Source organism: Danio rerio, chromosome 24, assembly GCF_052040795.2.
Source record: "Danio rerio strain M-AB ecotype USA chromosome 24, GRCz13ab, whole genome shotgun sequence".
Classification (NCBI taxonomy): Eukaryota; Metazoa; Chordata; class Actinopteri; order Cypriniformes; family Danionidae; genus Danio; species Danio rerio.
Window position 1 is genome coordinate 3,472,939 of NC_141044.1, and position 15,694 is coordinate 3,488,632.

At 35.5% G+C, this 15,694-nt stretch overlaps 2 protein-coding genes across 25 annotated transcripts in view; one reads left to right on the plus strand and one right to left on the minus strand.

Annotated features, from left to right (window-relative positions):
• Window positions 1–15,063, minus strand: part of sugct (succinyl-CoA:glutarate-CoA transferase) — a 304,284-nt gene extending 289,221 nt beyond the window's left edge. For 4 of the 6 annotated variants that reach the window (XR_015524573.1, XR_015524571.1, XM_087308852.1 and 1 more), the window contains exon 1: window positions 14,770–15,063. The gene's annotated coding sequence lies outside the window, so the exon portion shown is untranslated. Of the gene's footprint in view, window positions 1–2,841; window positions 2,910–14,769 lie in introns of all 6 variants that reach the window. The other 2 variants (XR_015524572.1, XM_087308851.1) reach the window with 1 other exon arrangement.
• bdh1 (3-hydroxybutyrate dehydrogenase 1) lies at window positions 1,932–12,959 on the plus strand. 19 transcript variants are annotated; one of them, XR_015524262.1, is made up of 8 exons: window positions 1,932–2,155; window positions 4,039–4,149; window positions 7,033–7,168; window positions 7,420–7,572; window positions 9,476–10,284; window positions 10,521–10,619; window positions 10,760–11,536; window positions 11,690–12,959. XR_015524262.1 is itself a non-coding variant. In NM_001089509.2 (5 exon segments), coding segments are annotated over 5 exon segments (1,080 nt in total). In that variant the 5' UTR covers window positions 1,932–1,942; the 3' UTR covers window positions 9,943–10,053.
• Window positions 15,064–15,694: the final 631 nt, after the last annotated feature.

Genomic DNA, 15,694 nt, shown 5'->3' on the forward strand with positions numbered 1-15,694 from the left:
ATTCATAAATGGGTTCACAGCGACGTTTAGTGGTTATTGATGAAACTACATCTTAAAAAAAAATCAAACCAGTTTGTCAAATTGACAAGTGTTTATTTTGCCATTTTTATTGTCTCTTTATTCTTTATACACCATTAGACAGGTAATTTATGTACACATCATTTTAATAAGCCACTTAAACAGGCTTATTTCAACAAATGCTTGTTTAATCTTAACTCAATAAATGCATGATTAACAGTATTCTTGCATAAATGGCGATGTATACACTATTATTATTTTTAGTGCGTGGCAATGATTAATCGCATCCAAAATATAATATAATATAATATAATATAATATATAATAAATAAATATAATAAATAATAAATATAATATATTTCAATATGTGTGCGTTATATATTTATTGTGTACAGTTGAAGTCTGAATTATTAGCCCCCCTGTTTTATTTTGTTCCCCAATTTCTGTTTAACAGAGAGATGTTTCCAACACATTTCTAAACATAATAGTTTTAATAACTCATTTCTAATATTTGATCTTTGCCACGATGACAGCAAATAATATTTGACTGGATATTTTCAAGACACTGCTACAAAGCTTAAAGTGACATTTAAAGGCTTAACTAGGTAATCAGCAGGGGTGTAGCGACCGGAGGGGACGGGGAGGTACGTCCCCTGCACTTTTAGAGACAGACCATTTAGAAACAAGTGATGGTAACTAGTCAAGTTATTGTATAACAATGGTTTGTTCTGTAGAATATCGAAAAAAATATATAGGTTAAAGGGGCTAATAATATTGACCTTAAAATGGTTCATAAAAAAATAAAAACTGCTTTTATTTTAGCTGAAATAAACAAATCAGACTTTCTCCAGAAGAAAATATATTATCAGACATACTGTGAAAATTTCCTTGCTCTGTTAAACATCATTTGGGAAATATTTAAAAAAAGAAGAAAAAATCAATCAAAGGGAGGCTAATAATTCTGACTTCAACTGTATATGTAATACATAAAACAAAACTATATAACCATATATATATGTGTGTGTGTGTGTGTGTGTGTGTGTGTGTGTGTGTGTGTGTGTGTGTGTGTGTGTGTATACATTCTACTCGAAACATACATTTTCACTTATAGAAATGTGACAGGGCCTGACCTTTAAGCTTGCCGTCCTCAAATAATCATACACAAACAAGGATAAAATCAAACAATTCAATGAAAGAACGCATCCTTGATCACTGTCAGTTTCTCCATCAAATGATGTCACTTCCGAGTCATAGCCTTAAAGATGTATTGCACACATTTTATGTTAAATTTAATGCAAATGTGACATTTATTATATATGTGTAGTATTTTTTGTATAATTTATTTATAATTTCAAGTTTTTTTATCTTTTGATGTGAATTATAACAACTTAAACTTGTTATTTCTAAAGTTTTTTTTTCTAAATATTAAGCATAACAAAACTATTAAAGCTGTAGATTCAATTGGGCTGAGGACAAGGACAATGGCAGGGTTTGCAAATTGGAGAAACAAACAGAAATCTGAGAACCAAACAGTACTCATAGACATCAACCATTAGTCCAATTTAGACATTTCTAATAATAAAACGTATATTTCATTTAAATAATAATTATTTAAATAAAATAAATATATAAAAATTTAAAACAAACTTTTTTTTCAATTATATGCATTTATATAATAAATATACACACTACACACGTTAAAAGGAAACTTGTATTTTGAATGCGATTAATCTTTGACCAGCACTAATTATTTTATTTTGACTATAAATATTTGTTATATAAAGTGTTCAGAGCTGTATAAAACAATTCTAGTGGCATTCGTCCTTTCTAATAAGTAACTGGTCTGTAATTAGCATATATTTGCATAATTCATGAGTCGTAGCCCGTATAGCCCCGCCTCCGCCAGAGTTGTCAACAGTTCAAGATGGCCTCGCTGCCGATGGTGAGAGTGGCGCTGCTCGTCGCTTTCTCGGTGTTTTTGACGCTCGTGTTAGGATTCGGTTTGCCGTCGGTCCTCAACTGGATCGCCCGGTGCTGCGGCTTCCCGGAGGCGAGTGTCACCGAGTGCATCGTGTTCGTGTACGCGCTCTTCGTGCTGTACGTGGCCGTGCCTCGACTCCCCCGTGGGACGGTCAAGGTAAAGTACAGTATGAACAACTGTAACTACTGTATGCATGACAGTAAACTTATGTTATTATAACTGTATGTGGCAGGGTTGTGCAGGGTGTGTGTGGTGTGGTGTGAATGGCGCATTATGCAATATATGTATGCGTGCGTGGGTGTTTGTGTAGAAAATATCTTGGTGTGCAGTATGAAATTCGGTATTGTTTTTTGGAGATGCTTAGAGATGTTTTTTGGAGATTGATATTTTCTGTCTATTTGTTTTTTTTATATCAGATATTATCTGGAAGCACATTTACTTTATTTATTTGTGCATTTTTTAATCTCATTTTTTAAGCAGTTTTTAGTAAAAGTCAAATAGCATACATAGACACATTGGCATTACAATAATTGTAATGTTATAATGTAATTAATATTTTTTTTAATTAGTTTTAGCTAATTAACATTAAATAAAAGTTAGCCAAGGCTGACTGTACATCAGGGCCGGAGTGGGACTGCTTTTCAGCCCTGGAGTTTCAACATTAGACCAACCCACCTCAGTTCATGACTGACTATATTAAAATAACCTCATTTCCAATTCAGTTTCTAATGACACCATCACATTTTTTTCAAGAAAACAGCTGCTTTAGAACTTCAAATGTTCAACAACCCTAACAGCAACATATGCTTTAACATTAAAAAAATAAATAAATAAATAATTACTCAGGTCAGGTTCGAACTCGGGTCGGTAGGGGCCTTAACTCAACGTGCTGACCACTGGACTCACGGGGCTGCAAGAAAATAAGTAAAAAGAGCTGAGCTCCAGCAAAATAATGAATAAAAAGAGTGAGGCTATAATCAAATAAATAAATAAATGAAAAAAGTGCGACTGCTGAGAGTGCAAGCAGCTAGAGACAACGGCCCTTGCAGCCAAAAAAATGGACCGGACCCACTGAAATTCATTAATCAAAAATAAAATAACTCTATACCCATTGTATAAATGATAAAACATTTAATCTGTAAAGTGCAAACTTTATAGATTGTGAACAAATGGTTTAAATTAGCTTGAAATCTTACAATCATAATAAAACATCCAAATAAAAATCTATAATAATACAGTTCATCTTTTCACTGACTTCTGTAGTTCCTGGTTAATTAAAACCTTAATTTGATATTGCAGATCCTGCGATGTGACTTGCAGATTCGCACATTGCTATTTCATTGCTAAAATTATGTATTTATACACACATTTACTATATAAATGTGGTTTAACAATAAGTCAACCAATGTAAACTTGATATAATCTCAATATGTATTCTGTACTGTGTATATAAATAAATAAACCATTAAAATATATACAGATATATTAAAATGTATAAATAACTGTGTTATATATAATAACTTTATATTTAAATACACATTTTCTATAAACGTTCATGCATTGATGTGTGCATTTACATACACAACATTAACAAATGCAGTTCACACAAATTAAACAAATCAATACACAGTGATATATATGTAATATTAATAATTGTATCATGATCAATAATAAATCAGTAATTAAATTATTTATTATTTTGTAACTACTTTTATTATCTAAAATTTATTCACACACACACACACACACACACACACACACACACAAAATCACACACTTATTTATTACTTATTTAAATAATATATTTTGAATATAAATGTTATTTAAATTGATTTATTTTAGCTGATTAATGTATTTGTTTGTTCTGTTTAATCAGCCCGTCAGTTTGAAAGGCACTGCTTTAGCAACAAACTTTAGGAAATCCAGCTCATTCGAGGTCTCTGCTTGCTTCGAGCCAGTGAATTGTTGGCACATTCAGCTGCAGTTGCAGTAATGCTGTGGCTTTGTGAAAATAACATTGCTTCATGTTTCCTTCATAGGTCGAAGGGAAAGCGCTGCTCATTACCGGCTGTGACACTGGATTCGGACTCGCTTTGGCCAAACACTTCCATAAGCTGGGCTTCACTGTGTTTGCAGGTTGTCTGTTTAAGGTAACGCTTCAGCTATTTCTGCAAGGGCTTTTTTTATGCATAATTATACAACCTGTAGGTCTAAAGTCAAGAGCTGCGCTTAAGATGATGAAATATATTTTGCAAGATCATTACTACACAGAGGCTACAGTTAAACACTTACATAATTCTAGCAGCAGGAATACATGATCATATCCTGGTTATGTATAAGTGGTATAGCAGTACGCATGCAGATTTTCAGTTCAGCCTTGAGCATGAGCAAAATCTGGTTTTGAATGCAGGCAGCAGGTAGTTTAAAGTGTATTTAAAGGGGAGCTATTATGCCCCATGTTTACAAGATGTAAAATAAGTATCTTTAGCTTAAAATATTACACAAATAATGACTTATAGCTCTTTGAATCTGCCCCTTTTAGACTTTGATCCTAATTGTGCCATTTTGGTGACTGTCGCTTTAAATTTAAATGGGATTGCACTGTTTTTAAAAGAGAGCGGAGCTACAGATGCCTGCGTGTCAGCATAGCGGCAGATTCAAAAACAAGACTAATGTCCTATGCTAATGAGTGAGGGAGATGGTCACTAATGGGCGGAGATTTCACTCTCTGATGACACGTACAAAGGAAGAATGTCGAACAAAGTGTTTCTGCAGAGTGTTTTGATCATGTGTGTGGTTATAAAAAATAAAAGTATACACTTTTACCATTAGAAGCTGGTTATATTTATTGACTGTTGCCATATAAATGTATTTAAACCCCTTATAGAAGTGATTTGTGCATAATAGGTGCACTTTAAGTTTCATTACTTGATTTTATGTAATTAAAAATGTCAAATAGTGCGATTAAATAATGTGAATTTTGTTTTTTAATAATGTGAAATATGAAATATTTTATCCAGCTAGATTTAAATGTAAGTGTACAAACAACACTTGATTTTAAAATATCACACTTAAATAGTTTTTATTAAATGCATCTCTCTGTAATTAAACTGAAAATCTCAGTTTGTTTCTGCAATATTGGACTCTGCACATGCTGAAATCTTCTTTCTACTACTTTATCTAATCTCTCATCTGATCTTTTTTCAAAAGTATTTTTTAAGTACCGGTTACACCAGCTGACAAACCATGTTGCTCCTAGAGCCAAAGGCCATTGCGCTGTTGAAGAAACTGACACTGCAGGTCAAGCATGACAATAAACAAGCTCAGTTGGATTTTTTTCAATGCTGAAAAATATCTGGCAACAAGAAATCATAGTGTTGAGCTCATGTGTCATGCACTAAGTACAGTTAAAATGGTGTTTGCTGAAAATGTAACCTTATTTAGTGTGTATTAATGCTGTCTGAGCATTACCAACATCTTCAAAGTCACGGCGCTCACATTTCAGTCCAAATGGAAATATTTTATTGGAATTTGCTTAAACTACAACAAACCGCTAGCAGAGTCTACTATGAGCTTTATCTGTGACATCACAACCCTAATATTCACATAAACCCCGCCCTGGGAGTGACCATTCTAGCGCTTTAAGATCATTTAAGATTGAACAATTGTTTCAGTTCACTTCTTGGATTGCATTATGTAATAGAGCTGCACAATATGTTGTTTTAACCTCAATATCGCAATGTGTGTATCTACAATAGTCACATCGTAGGATCCGCAATGTGTTAGACAGAATTATATTTTATTATTATATTATTACCAGGAACCACAGTTGATTTTGTTTGGGTTTTAAGGGCCTGAACGCTCTACAAAATCATTCCAATCAATGTAAAATTATGTAAAGTCTTTTAAAATAGAGCTATTCATTACATCAGGCGAAATTATATTGAATTTTGCTATATATACGTCCTGACACCACTTTAAGCAATTAACAAAAAAAGTTAATGACAACCTATGGACTAGGGCTGTGCAATTCATCGAAATCAAATCGCAATCGCGATTTAAATCGCTGCTTTTAGCTAATCGCAAGAGGCTACGGTATAAATGTATATTATTTAACTTCCCCACCAACAGAGCAAATGTGTGACTGCCATCTGTGTGTGATGGTCTTACCAGCCAATTGAGTGAGCATACTTTCGTTCTGCCCAATCAGATTTGCGCAACCGAACTATGCTGAACACCCAGATTAAAAATACAAACAAACAGGAAAGGGCAAACAAGTGGGATGATGGAAGCAGTAAGATACTAATTAATATTAAATACAAACAGGACATCGCTAATATGGGAATATTTTGGTATCAAATTCACAGACACCAAACAAAACCAGGTAATTTGTAAGAGCTCTCGAAGAATTGTTGCCACGGCACAAGGAAATACAACAACCAGCACCTAATAAAGCACCTCAGGCGGCTATATGAGGAGTGTCTAGCTAAAAAGTCAACTGAAAGTACTGCCAGTGAAACTCGATCTAGTAGCAAGCAAAGTACAATTTCAGAGTGTTTTGCTAATATAAGTTAATTTATTTTAAGTTCCTTTTTTTAATTACCACTCACTATTACTGTATTTTAGCAGTAAGAAGCTTATACAGATTATTGAGCTGAAGCTTGACTACAATATATATATATATATATATATATATATATATATATATATATATATATATATATATATATATATATATATATATATATATATATATATATATATATTCCCCAAAACACACAGCCCTACTATGAACAAAAGGTCAACTAAGTGGTTACAAATCAGTCAAATTAAAAACAGGCAAGGCCTTTCAGCTGACCAATCTGAGCCCACTGTCTTCTTCTGAAGGAGGGGCTTCATAGAAGCAGAAAGTCATTACGTAAAGCAAACCGCAGTGTATAAGAGAGTTAAATAAGATATGTGAAAAATGTTGCATTAACTATAAACAGAGCATGGACATATTACATTGTACATTGTGTGTGTGTGTGTGTCAGGATGGAGAAGGAGCAAAGGAGCTGGAGAACATTCACTCAGAGAAGCTGAAGGTGGTGCAGCTGGATGTCTGCAGTGAGGAGCAGGTCTCTCAGGCTGTTCAGTTTGTGACTGAAAACCTGCCAGACTCAGAGAAAGGTGACGAGACTCTGTGTTTGGCTCATATTAACATGTTTGCTGTAAACTCAATGTAGTTGATGTACAAAAAATACACCAAAAATGGGTATTTAGAAGACTGTTTAAAAAAGTCAACTTGGAACTTCAATGACAGTTTCCAACATTCTTCAAAATATCTCCTTTTGTGTCCAACAGAAGAAAGAAACTCAAACAGGTTTGGGACAAGTGGAGGATGGTAAAAAGAGGATGATAAAATGATGTTTTGTGTTCAGGTCTATGGGGTGTTGTCAATAACGCGGGTATCTCCACATTCGGGGAGGTGGAGTTCACCACCATGGACACTTACAAGCAGGTGTCAGAAGTGAACCTGTGGGGAACCATCAGAGTCACCAAAGCCTTTCTGCCACTCATCCGCAGGGCCAAAGGTAAAACCAAAGACTTCAGTGTACTCCACTCAAGTGTGCACTACTGCTCTGCTTGTGTCTACATACTAGACATGAGCAGGAAATCGTTCATCTCCTGAGGTTTTTAAGTCGCCATACGCTTAAGTTTGTCTCTTTTTCCAATGTTATACCGTAGATGCAATTGAAACAGTCCTGAAATGAGAAATAAATGTAGGACAGTGCCTGATTTCATCTTTAGTCAATCGATTAGATCATTGGAAGATGGGCATTGATAACACAATGAAGAAAGATTGACGAATGAACAAAAGCAACAAGACACACTTTGATAGCTCCACCCTAAAAGCCTGATAGCCCTGCCCTAAAGCACTGATAGCCCCACCCTAAAGTCATTCTATGTGACCAGTAGTGAAGCTGTTTCGAGGGGGAGGAAAGGTTACATATTTGATTAAAGATCATAAGGACAATATAATTTGTACACAATAATTAAGTGCAAAGATACGTCGATTACATCAAGCCCAACTATAAACATGTAAGAAGAGAAAAGTTTGATTGCTGCCTTTAAAGAACTCTGTGGTCCAGATAATGTGGAGTCAGCCTGAGGTTAATTCAATTTGAATGTTAGTGTGTGTGTGTGTGTGTGTGTGTGTGTGTGTGTGTGTGTGTGTGTGTGTGTGTGTGTGTGTCTTCAGTTATTCTGTCACTGAATTAAAGGAATGTATTTAATGGATCAGGGATTAAACTGGTGGACCTTGGAATGAGAAGTGGCTTAACAAACATTTTTTATGCAACATTTTTCAGACAGCTATTTAAAGTTTACACTTTTAAAATGAAGTCCAACATGTTAAAACATTTTCAATTACAATGTTAAAAAATAAATAAAATGTAAACATTTGTCATAATGCTAAATGGTTTAAGAAGTGCGGTGGGTTACAGAGAGATAAAAGTTTATTTATTTATTTATTTATTTTAAAAAATATTCATAAAAAGATCCTGAAAATATAATTCTGTTGCAGTGTATTTTTCATCATTGATAACAATATTAAATATTTCATGATCATCAAATCATCACATTAGAATGATTTTAAAATCAATTTGTGAAAAAAGAAAGAACAAAAATGTATTATATATATATATATATATATATATATATATATATATATATATATATATATATATATATATATATATATATATATATATATATAATTATGTAAAATTATATAATATATATAATTTGTATGTTTCAGAAACAATTGTTTTACAGTATTTTTGCTGAACCATTTTCATGACAAATGCTAACATTTTCTCTACATATTTTTCCAAAATATTTTAATAGTCATTTTATTTTTATCTATCAAAGAATATTGTGGCACAGATAAGTAAATAAGATAAACAATAAAAATATATATATTTTCCATCAGATAAATTCTGCCTTCTGGATCATAATCTGTCTGTTAAGAGTGGTCCAAGCTCTCTATTAAACTGTATGTGGAGACTCAACAAATGTTAATAATAAACGTTTACAAAGCGATGTTATACTTTCAAAAATCACGATTACAATATATATATATATATATATATATATATATATATATATATATATATATATATATATATATATATATATGCCTAATATCCGATGGCCAGAAAGTGATATATTTTATATTAATTGTTAAAATATTGGTGTCTGAGATGCAGCAAGTCCAGAGACAGTTGTGTGCACATGATTGTATATAAAATTCACTTAAATGTGTGACATGACTAAAAATAGTTCATAAACAAATATTTTCTCAATTCAATTGAATAGCGGTTTGGACCTGCAAACAGTGGAGAATACACGTCACGACTTAACAAGCGGATAAAGCTCTTTCAAAGACAGAAATTGTATAGTTCTCTCACTTAGATATTTTATGTATGTCTCCAGGTCGTGTGGTGAACATCGCCAGCATGTACGGCCGAATGGGAAACGCTCTCCGCTCGCCGTACTGTATTTCCAAATACGGAGTTGAAGCTTTTTCAGACTGTCTGCGATACGAAATGAAGACGTGGGGCGTCAAAGTTTCCGTCATTGAACCCGGAAACTTCATCGTTGCCACAGGGATCCTAACACGCGACATCGTCACAACAACGGCCGAGAAGCTCTGGAAGGAGGCGCCCCCTATTGTCCAGGAGGATTATGGGAAGGCTCATTTTGAGCAGTACATGGCTCTAATGCGCTCCTACTGCAACAGCGGCCAGCGCGAGATCGAACCAGTGCTAGACGACATCACAGACGCCATCATGTCCCAGCGGCCATACACTAGATACAGCCCAATGGAGCCACACTGGTGGATCCGCGTCCAGATCATGACGCATCTTCCTGGAGCCATTTCAGACAGACTCTACTTCTGATGGGACCACCACTAATATATATATATATCATCAGCATACAGTCCATATATGTCCAATCAAGTCAGTATGCAACCTTAATTGAATAAAAGAATCGCATGTCTTAAAGGAAAACTCTGGGTAAAGTACAACTAAGAATATCAGTAACCAGACAGTCTTTAACCCTTGTGTCCTGCTGGGGAAGTTTTTATCTATTCTGGGATGATTTTGAGTCTTAATTTGGACACATCTTTCTGTGTTTCAGTAAATGAAATGATTTTTAGTGAGCAATCTTATTATGACACATATTTTGGGAAAATGGTTTGGAACTTTTCAAAAACTTAATGTGCTCTGTGCAAATTGACCGCCCTTTCATAATGTTGGTGGCTGTTTTTGCCCCATTTACCTCCATTATAATAGCATTTTTTTCAGAAACGTTTTCGTATGCCTATCTAAAGGGTTAATGCTGCCAATGATCGACAGGAAAAAAAGTTTAAGTTTTCCTACAGGGTAAAATACAAACAATCAAAAATGCAAGATTATATACTGTCATGGCTTTGCAAAAAAATGTTTTTTCAATGGGTCAATGGGGGCAAAAACAGCCACCAACATAACGAAAGGGTAGTCAATGTGAACAGTACACAAGGGTTAAATTCATTCACTCAATTTTCTATGACTTAGTCCAGGGGTCACCAATCCTGGTCCTGGAGGGCCGGTGACCCTGCAGGGTTTAGCTCTAACTTGCCTCAACACACCTGCCTGGGTGTTTTAAGTATACCTAGTAAGACCTTGATTTGCTTGTTCAGGTGTGTCTGATTAGGGCTGGAGCTAAAATCTGCAGGACACCGGCCCTCCAGGAACAAGTTTGATGACCACTGACTTAGTCCCTTTATTTATTAGGGGTTGCCACAGCGGAATGAACCGCCAACTTATCCAGCATATGTTTTACACAGAGGATGCTGTTCCAGCCGCAGCACTGGGAAACACTATTCACACACATACACTACAGTCAATTTAGCTCATTTAATTCACATGTACCGCATGTATTTGGACTAAGGGACAAAGCGGAGCAGGAAACGCAAACACAGGGAGAATATGCAAACTCCACACAGAAATGCCAACTGGGGCTCGAACCAGCGACTGTGAGGTGGCAGTGCTAACAATTGTGCCACCCACAGGGGTTAAATATATTTGTTAAATAATAAAAAGTCATAAACCTTTAAGAGGTAGCTCAGAAAACGTCTGGCTTTAAGGGTTTATATGTTCTGACTACAGAAAATGCAGGAATAGGAAAAAGTCAACATTATTTTGCTCCAGATATTCCTTTAAGTTTAAATGTTTGCACTTTTGATTCACTTTATTATGTTTAAGGCTAGATATGTGCTGAAGTGAAAGCACACCTAAAAACACAAGCCTGAAAGGTCATCCAAACAACTTAGCTTTCAATTAAACTTAAAGACGATTTTAGCTGAAAATGTGATCCTTGGTGATTAATAAAATCAAGTCCATGATTACTGCCTCCTTAAAAGGAAAAAAACAACAACACATACATGCATAGCTAAATTAATTCCTGTCTCCTAATAAAGCGAAACAACCAGTCCAACGTTAACCTATAACAGTGTTTATCTCAACCACTTAGAGAACCACCAGCTCTGCACATTTCCCATGTCTCCTTAACCAAACACGCCTGGTTCAGATCATCAGCTCATTAGCAAAGACTGAAAGACCTGTAATGGGTGTAATAGACAAAGGAGACATGCAAAACTTGCAGTGCTGGTGGTTCTCTAGGAACGTGTTTGAGAAACACTGATCTATAACATTATTACCATTGATTCACATCATTAATATGCAAATCTGAGGTGTAAATGTCTGACCGCTTCACTTCATAAGGTCTTAGTGTATTATTAGGAGCAACAGATATTAATTCAAGCGTGTATATTCAATTTATGACTCAGAGCACTGCCAGTACATCATTTTTTTTAGATTGTTTTGACAAAATAAATGCTTTTTGCTGAATACACAAAAATAAAAGTCACTTCTCAAGGATGGGCTACGTAAACAAGCATCAGATTTTCATTTTTGGGTGAACTATCCCTAAACTGGAGATGTGAACGCTTGACAATATTTTAATTTGATCATGCAGATATTTCCATAGCGAATGTCCAGAGGGCTGAAAGCCAGAAGCAGTGAAACGCAGCATTACACAGGCCTTTCTGTCAGTGTTTTCAATGAAGACGAATGGAGAAAGAGGACGCCCTCTAGAGAAACAAGAGACTGAGGGTTTAAAAGTGTTCTAGACTCTTTGGAAATACTTGCAAAATGTAAAATCCATTGCTTCAGGTACACGTTTCAGATCACAAATCCACTAGGGGGCACTGTCTAAATGTTAGTGAATCTGAAATACATTACTTTAGATACATTTTGTTGTACGTTTCAGATGCACATCCTTCTTGTACATGACAACGCTTATTGTGCAGATCACCAGCGAACAACGAACTTAAACCCAACCCATAATTGCTTTCATGTCATTTGTACAAGTACTACATCGTACAACATGAGCTACTGAGCAAACTAACCCTGCCAGAGAAGTTGTCCATTTGGAGACAGATTGGTGAGGCAAACATATTCATTACAAATCATAGACACAGATAAATGCTTTGTGGTATTTATTTGGTGTTGTGCATAGACCTACACAAAATAATCCTTTATTCACCGATAATTACTCCGTGTAAATGTCATTAGTGTGAAAAGAAACAAAAGTTGACAGTGTCATACTGCCCTCAAGTGTTTATCATACCTAGAAACTGCAGTCAATTGTGTGTTTAAGGTCGTTTTTGTGCTTTCTCCAAAACAAAAGTAAGCTAAAGCACGTCTTTTCAATGAGCCTGTGTTGATTTATTCACTGATGAGCATTCCATTAATAATTCACCTCTTCATTTATGAATACACTTTGCACTGAACAGTTTGAATGATTATATTAATCCCGTGTACAAAGCATTTGCATACTGTAAAATAAAAGTGTAATTTTCATTTGCTGGTAATGTTTCTAAGTCTGGCTTTGTTTAACATAACACACTTGCATACCAAAAAGGTAGCCACTGACATCAATAGTGGAACAAAAAATTAGTATAGAAGTCAATGGCTGGATGGTTTGATTCAGAAATCTTCTTAATTTGTGTTCAACCAAAGAGCATCGAATTACCAAGAGGCGACATTCTAGTGCGATTTGGGAAACGGCCACTAGATGGCGCAGAGGCCATTTTGGAATGAAACTTCCATTAGAACAACAGCATATTATAAGTCTGTAAAATAAACTATTAAAAGTGCTGATGAATGTGATAGTGTTGTATTGTCGTCTTTCAGGTTGTATCTCAGCTTTAATGCACTTTTTAAGTAAATAAATAAAATACAAAGCAGCTGCTCGCCATCAAAACAGCAATAAGATCTAATGGACAGCCTCTTGGTTATTCTAAGCTCTTTGGTTCAACAGAAGAAAGCAACAAGCAGGTTTTAAACAATGACAGATTGCTCATTTTAGGGTGAACTAACCATTTAAAAGACTTCATAAAAATAACAAGGGACATAACATATCTGCTTTGAACATGGAGCTAATTAGTTTAATGTTCTTACTATTGTTACGGGAAAAACAAATTTTACCAACTGAAGTGTCAGTCAGGGATAACAAGGTTAGTTGTTGTGCTTCAAACCTTGATTGAGCTCTAAATAACATGCAGACACCATAAGAAATTGCTCTAAAGACTTGGGCATAATCTCCAGGAGACACAGGAATTTAGTATTGTTCTAGAAACTCATTATAAGAGTAAAGACACGCAGCCCTGTTAAATAACTCGTCAACACAAATAATGTTATTAAACAAGTGTCACAACACCCAATAGCATGTGCACGTCAGATGTCGTGTCACTTCATGTTAAATCTGCTTCTCCCAATACTGGGAAACACCCATACATACTCCAGTGATGGAAGTGAGGTTTGTGGCAGGTGAGGCACTGACACTTTCAGAGTCAGATTTACAAACATATGCACTCAATATATTTGCCAACTACCATTATACACATAGCAGGTACATACTGGGCCAAGGAAGAATGTAAAATGTGTAGCGGTTCAGTATGTCTCTCAAACAACACCTGGCTGGATGCTACAGACAGCCTAACAACCGACACACAGCACCACAGCGGATGCAGGTTCTCACTTTCTCTCTCTCCCAATTCAAATCAATTCAATAATAGCTTTATTAGCATGACAAATGTTACACATGTATTGCCAAATCAGTTATAAAAGTAACATACATATATAATAAAATAGTACACGCAGTAAATAGTAGTAGCTAAAAAAGATATCTATATATAATTAAATAAAATATCAACAATACATCATATTATTCAATATATCACATTAATATTCAATATATTATATTATTATTCAACATATCATATTATTCATACAAATCAATGTAAAAAATATATATCAGAATAAACTGTACATTTAACAATCAACATTTTAGGATAAAACAGCAATAAAAACAATAATAATTAGCATATTTACAATGATTCATTTATAATCATCTAGGTGTGTGTGTGTGTGTGTGTGTGTGTGTGTGTGTGTGTGTGTGTGTCTCTCGCGCGTACACACACACACACACACACACACACACACACACACACACACACACACACACACACACAGACACACACACACAGACACACACGCACGCGCGCGCGCGCACGCACACACACACACACACACACACACACACACACACACACACACACACACACACACACACACACACACACACACACACACACACACACACACACACACAGGTCTTACCTTGAGTTGTAAATGAAGTCTTGGAATGACTTGAATAACTTTGAAACAATCGAGTTATCTTCTGTCCAGTCCTTTGTAGCAGGTTGTTTGTCTCCAGCGTTGGTCGTCAATTATTTAACGTTATTACTCCACGTTTTGACTGAAAGTCCAACTATGAGAAATGTTTGAGCTGATATATTACATCCACCATTTTAGCGGTCAAAACAAAACAAAACAAAAAACAAAACAACGTTGACTCCTTGAACTTCGCTTGATTAACGCTACGTAGAAGAAGAGCAACCGCCGAACAAGATTAACCGTGAGCTCACGCGCGCCCCCTTCATTGTGGCAGAGCATAACTATGGCGCGTAGAGCAACGCCTCGCCTCGCGTCTTTTCCGTGGGACTGTATGTCAGATCTTTACACTAAATAAGTGATAGACATACGTGAAATACATTACCTATAATATGGTAAGCAAGGACATATAATAGAAATGTCTACAATGTATAAAAACATCTTAACACAGCATTACGTTGGTGCGAGCTAAAGGCGCGCGCTCAGGCCTGCTTGCAAACTGACGTGAGGCAAAGCTCGGGCACGTGCAGATAGGGGCTTTGGCTGCTTGAGCACCTGCCCTTTTTTTCTCTTGTCTAAAAAATAATAAAAATGATTTAACAGACTACTGTGAGTATACAGTTCGAATTTAAACACTTAATATTTAGCCTACTGTGACTTACTGTATTGATTTGTTTGTAATGCGGTCTGTTGGCCAGCAGAGGGAGCAGTGGAGTTTCAGCCGCTCGCTAAACACACGGTCATATGGCAAGCCGTTTACACATTTAACTTGTAAACAGTGCTAGTATCTACCGTCTTGCTAGCATTACATATTTCCCCTAACTATTAGCATCTTTTTTAGGGTTGCTACCAAACAGTTAGATGTAGTTTA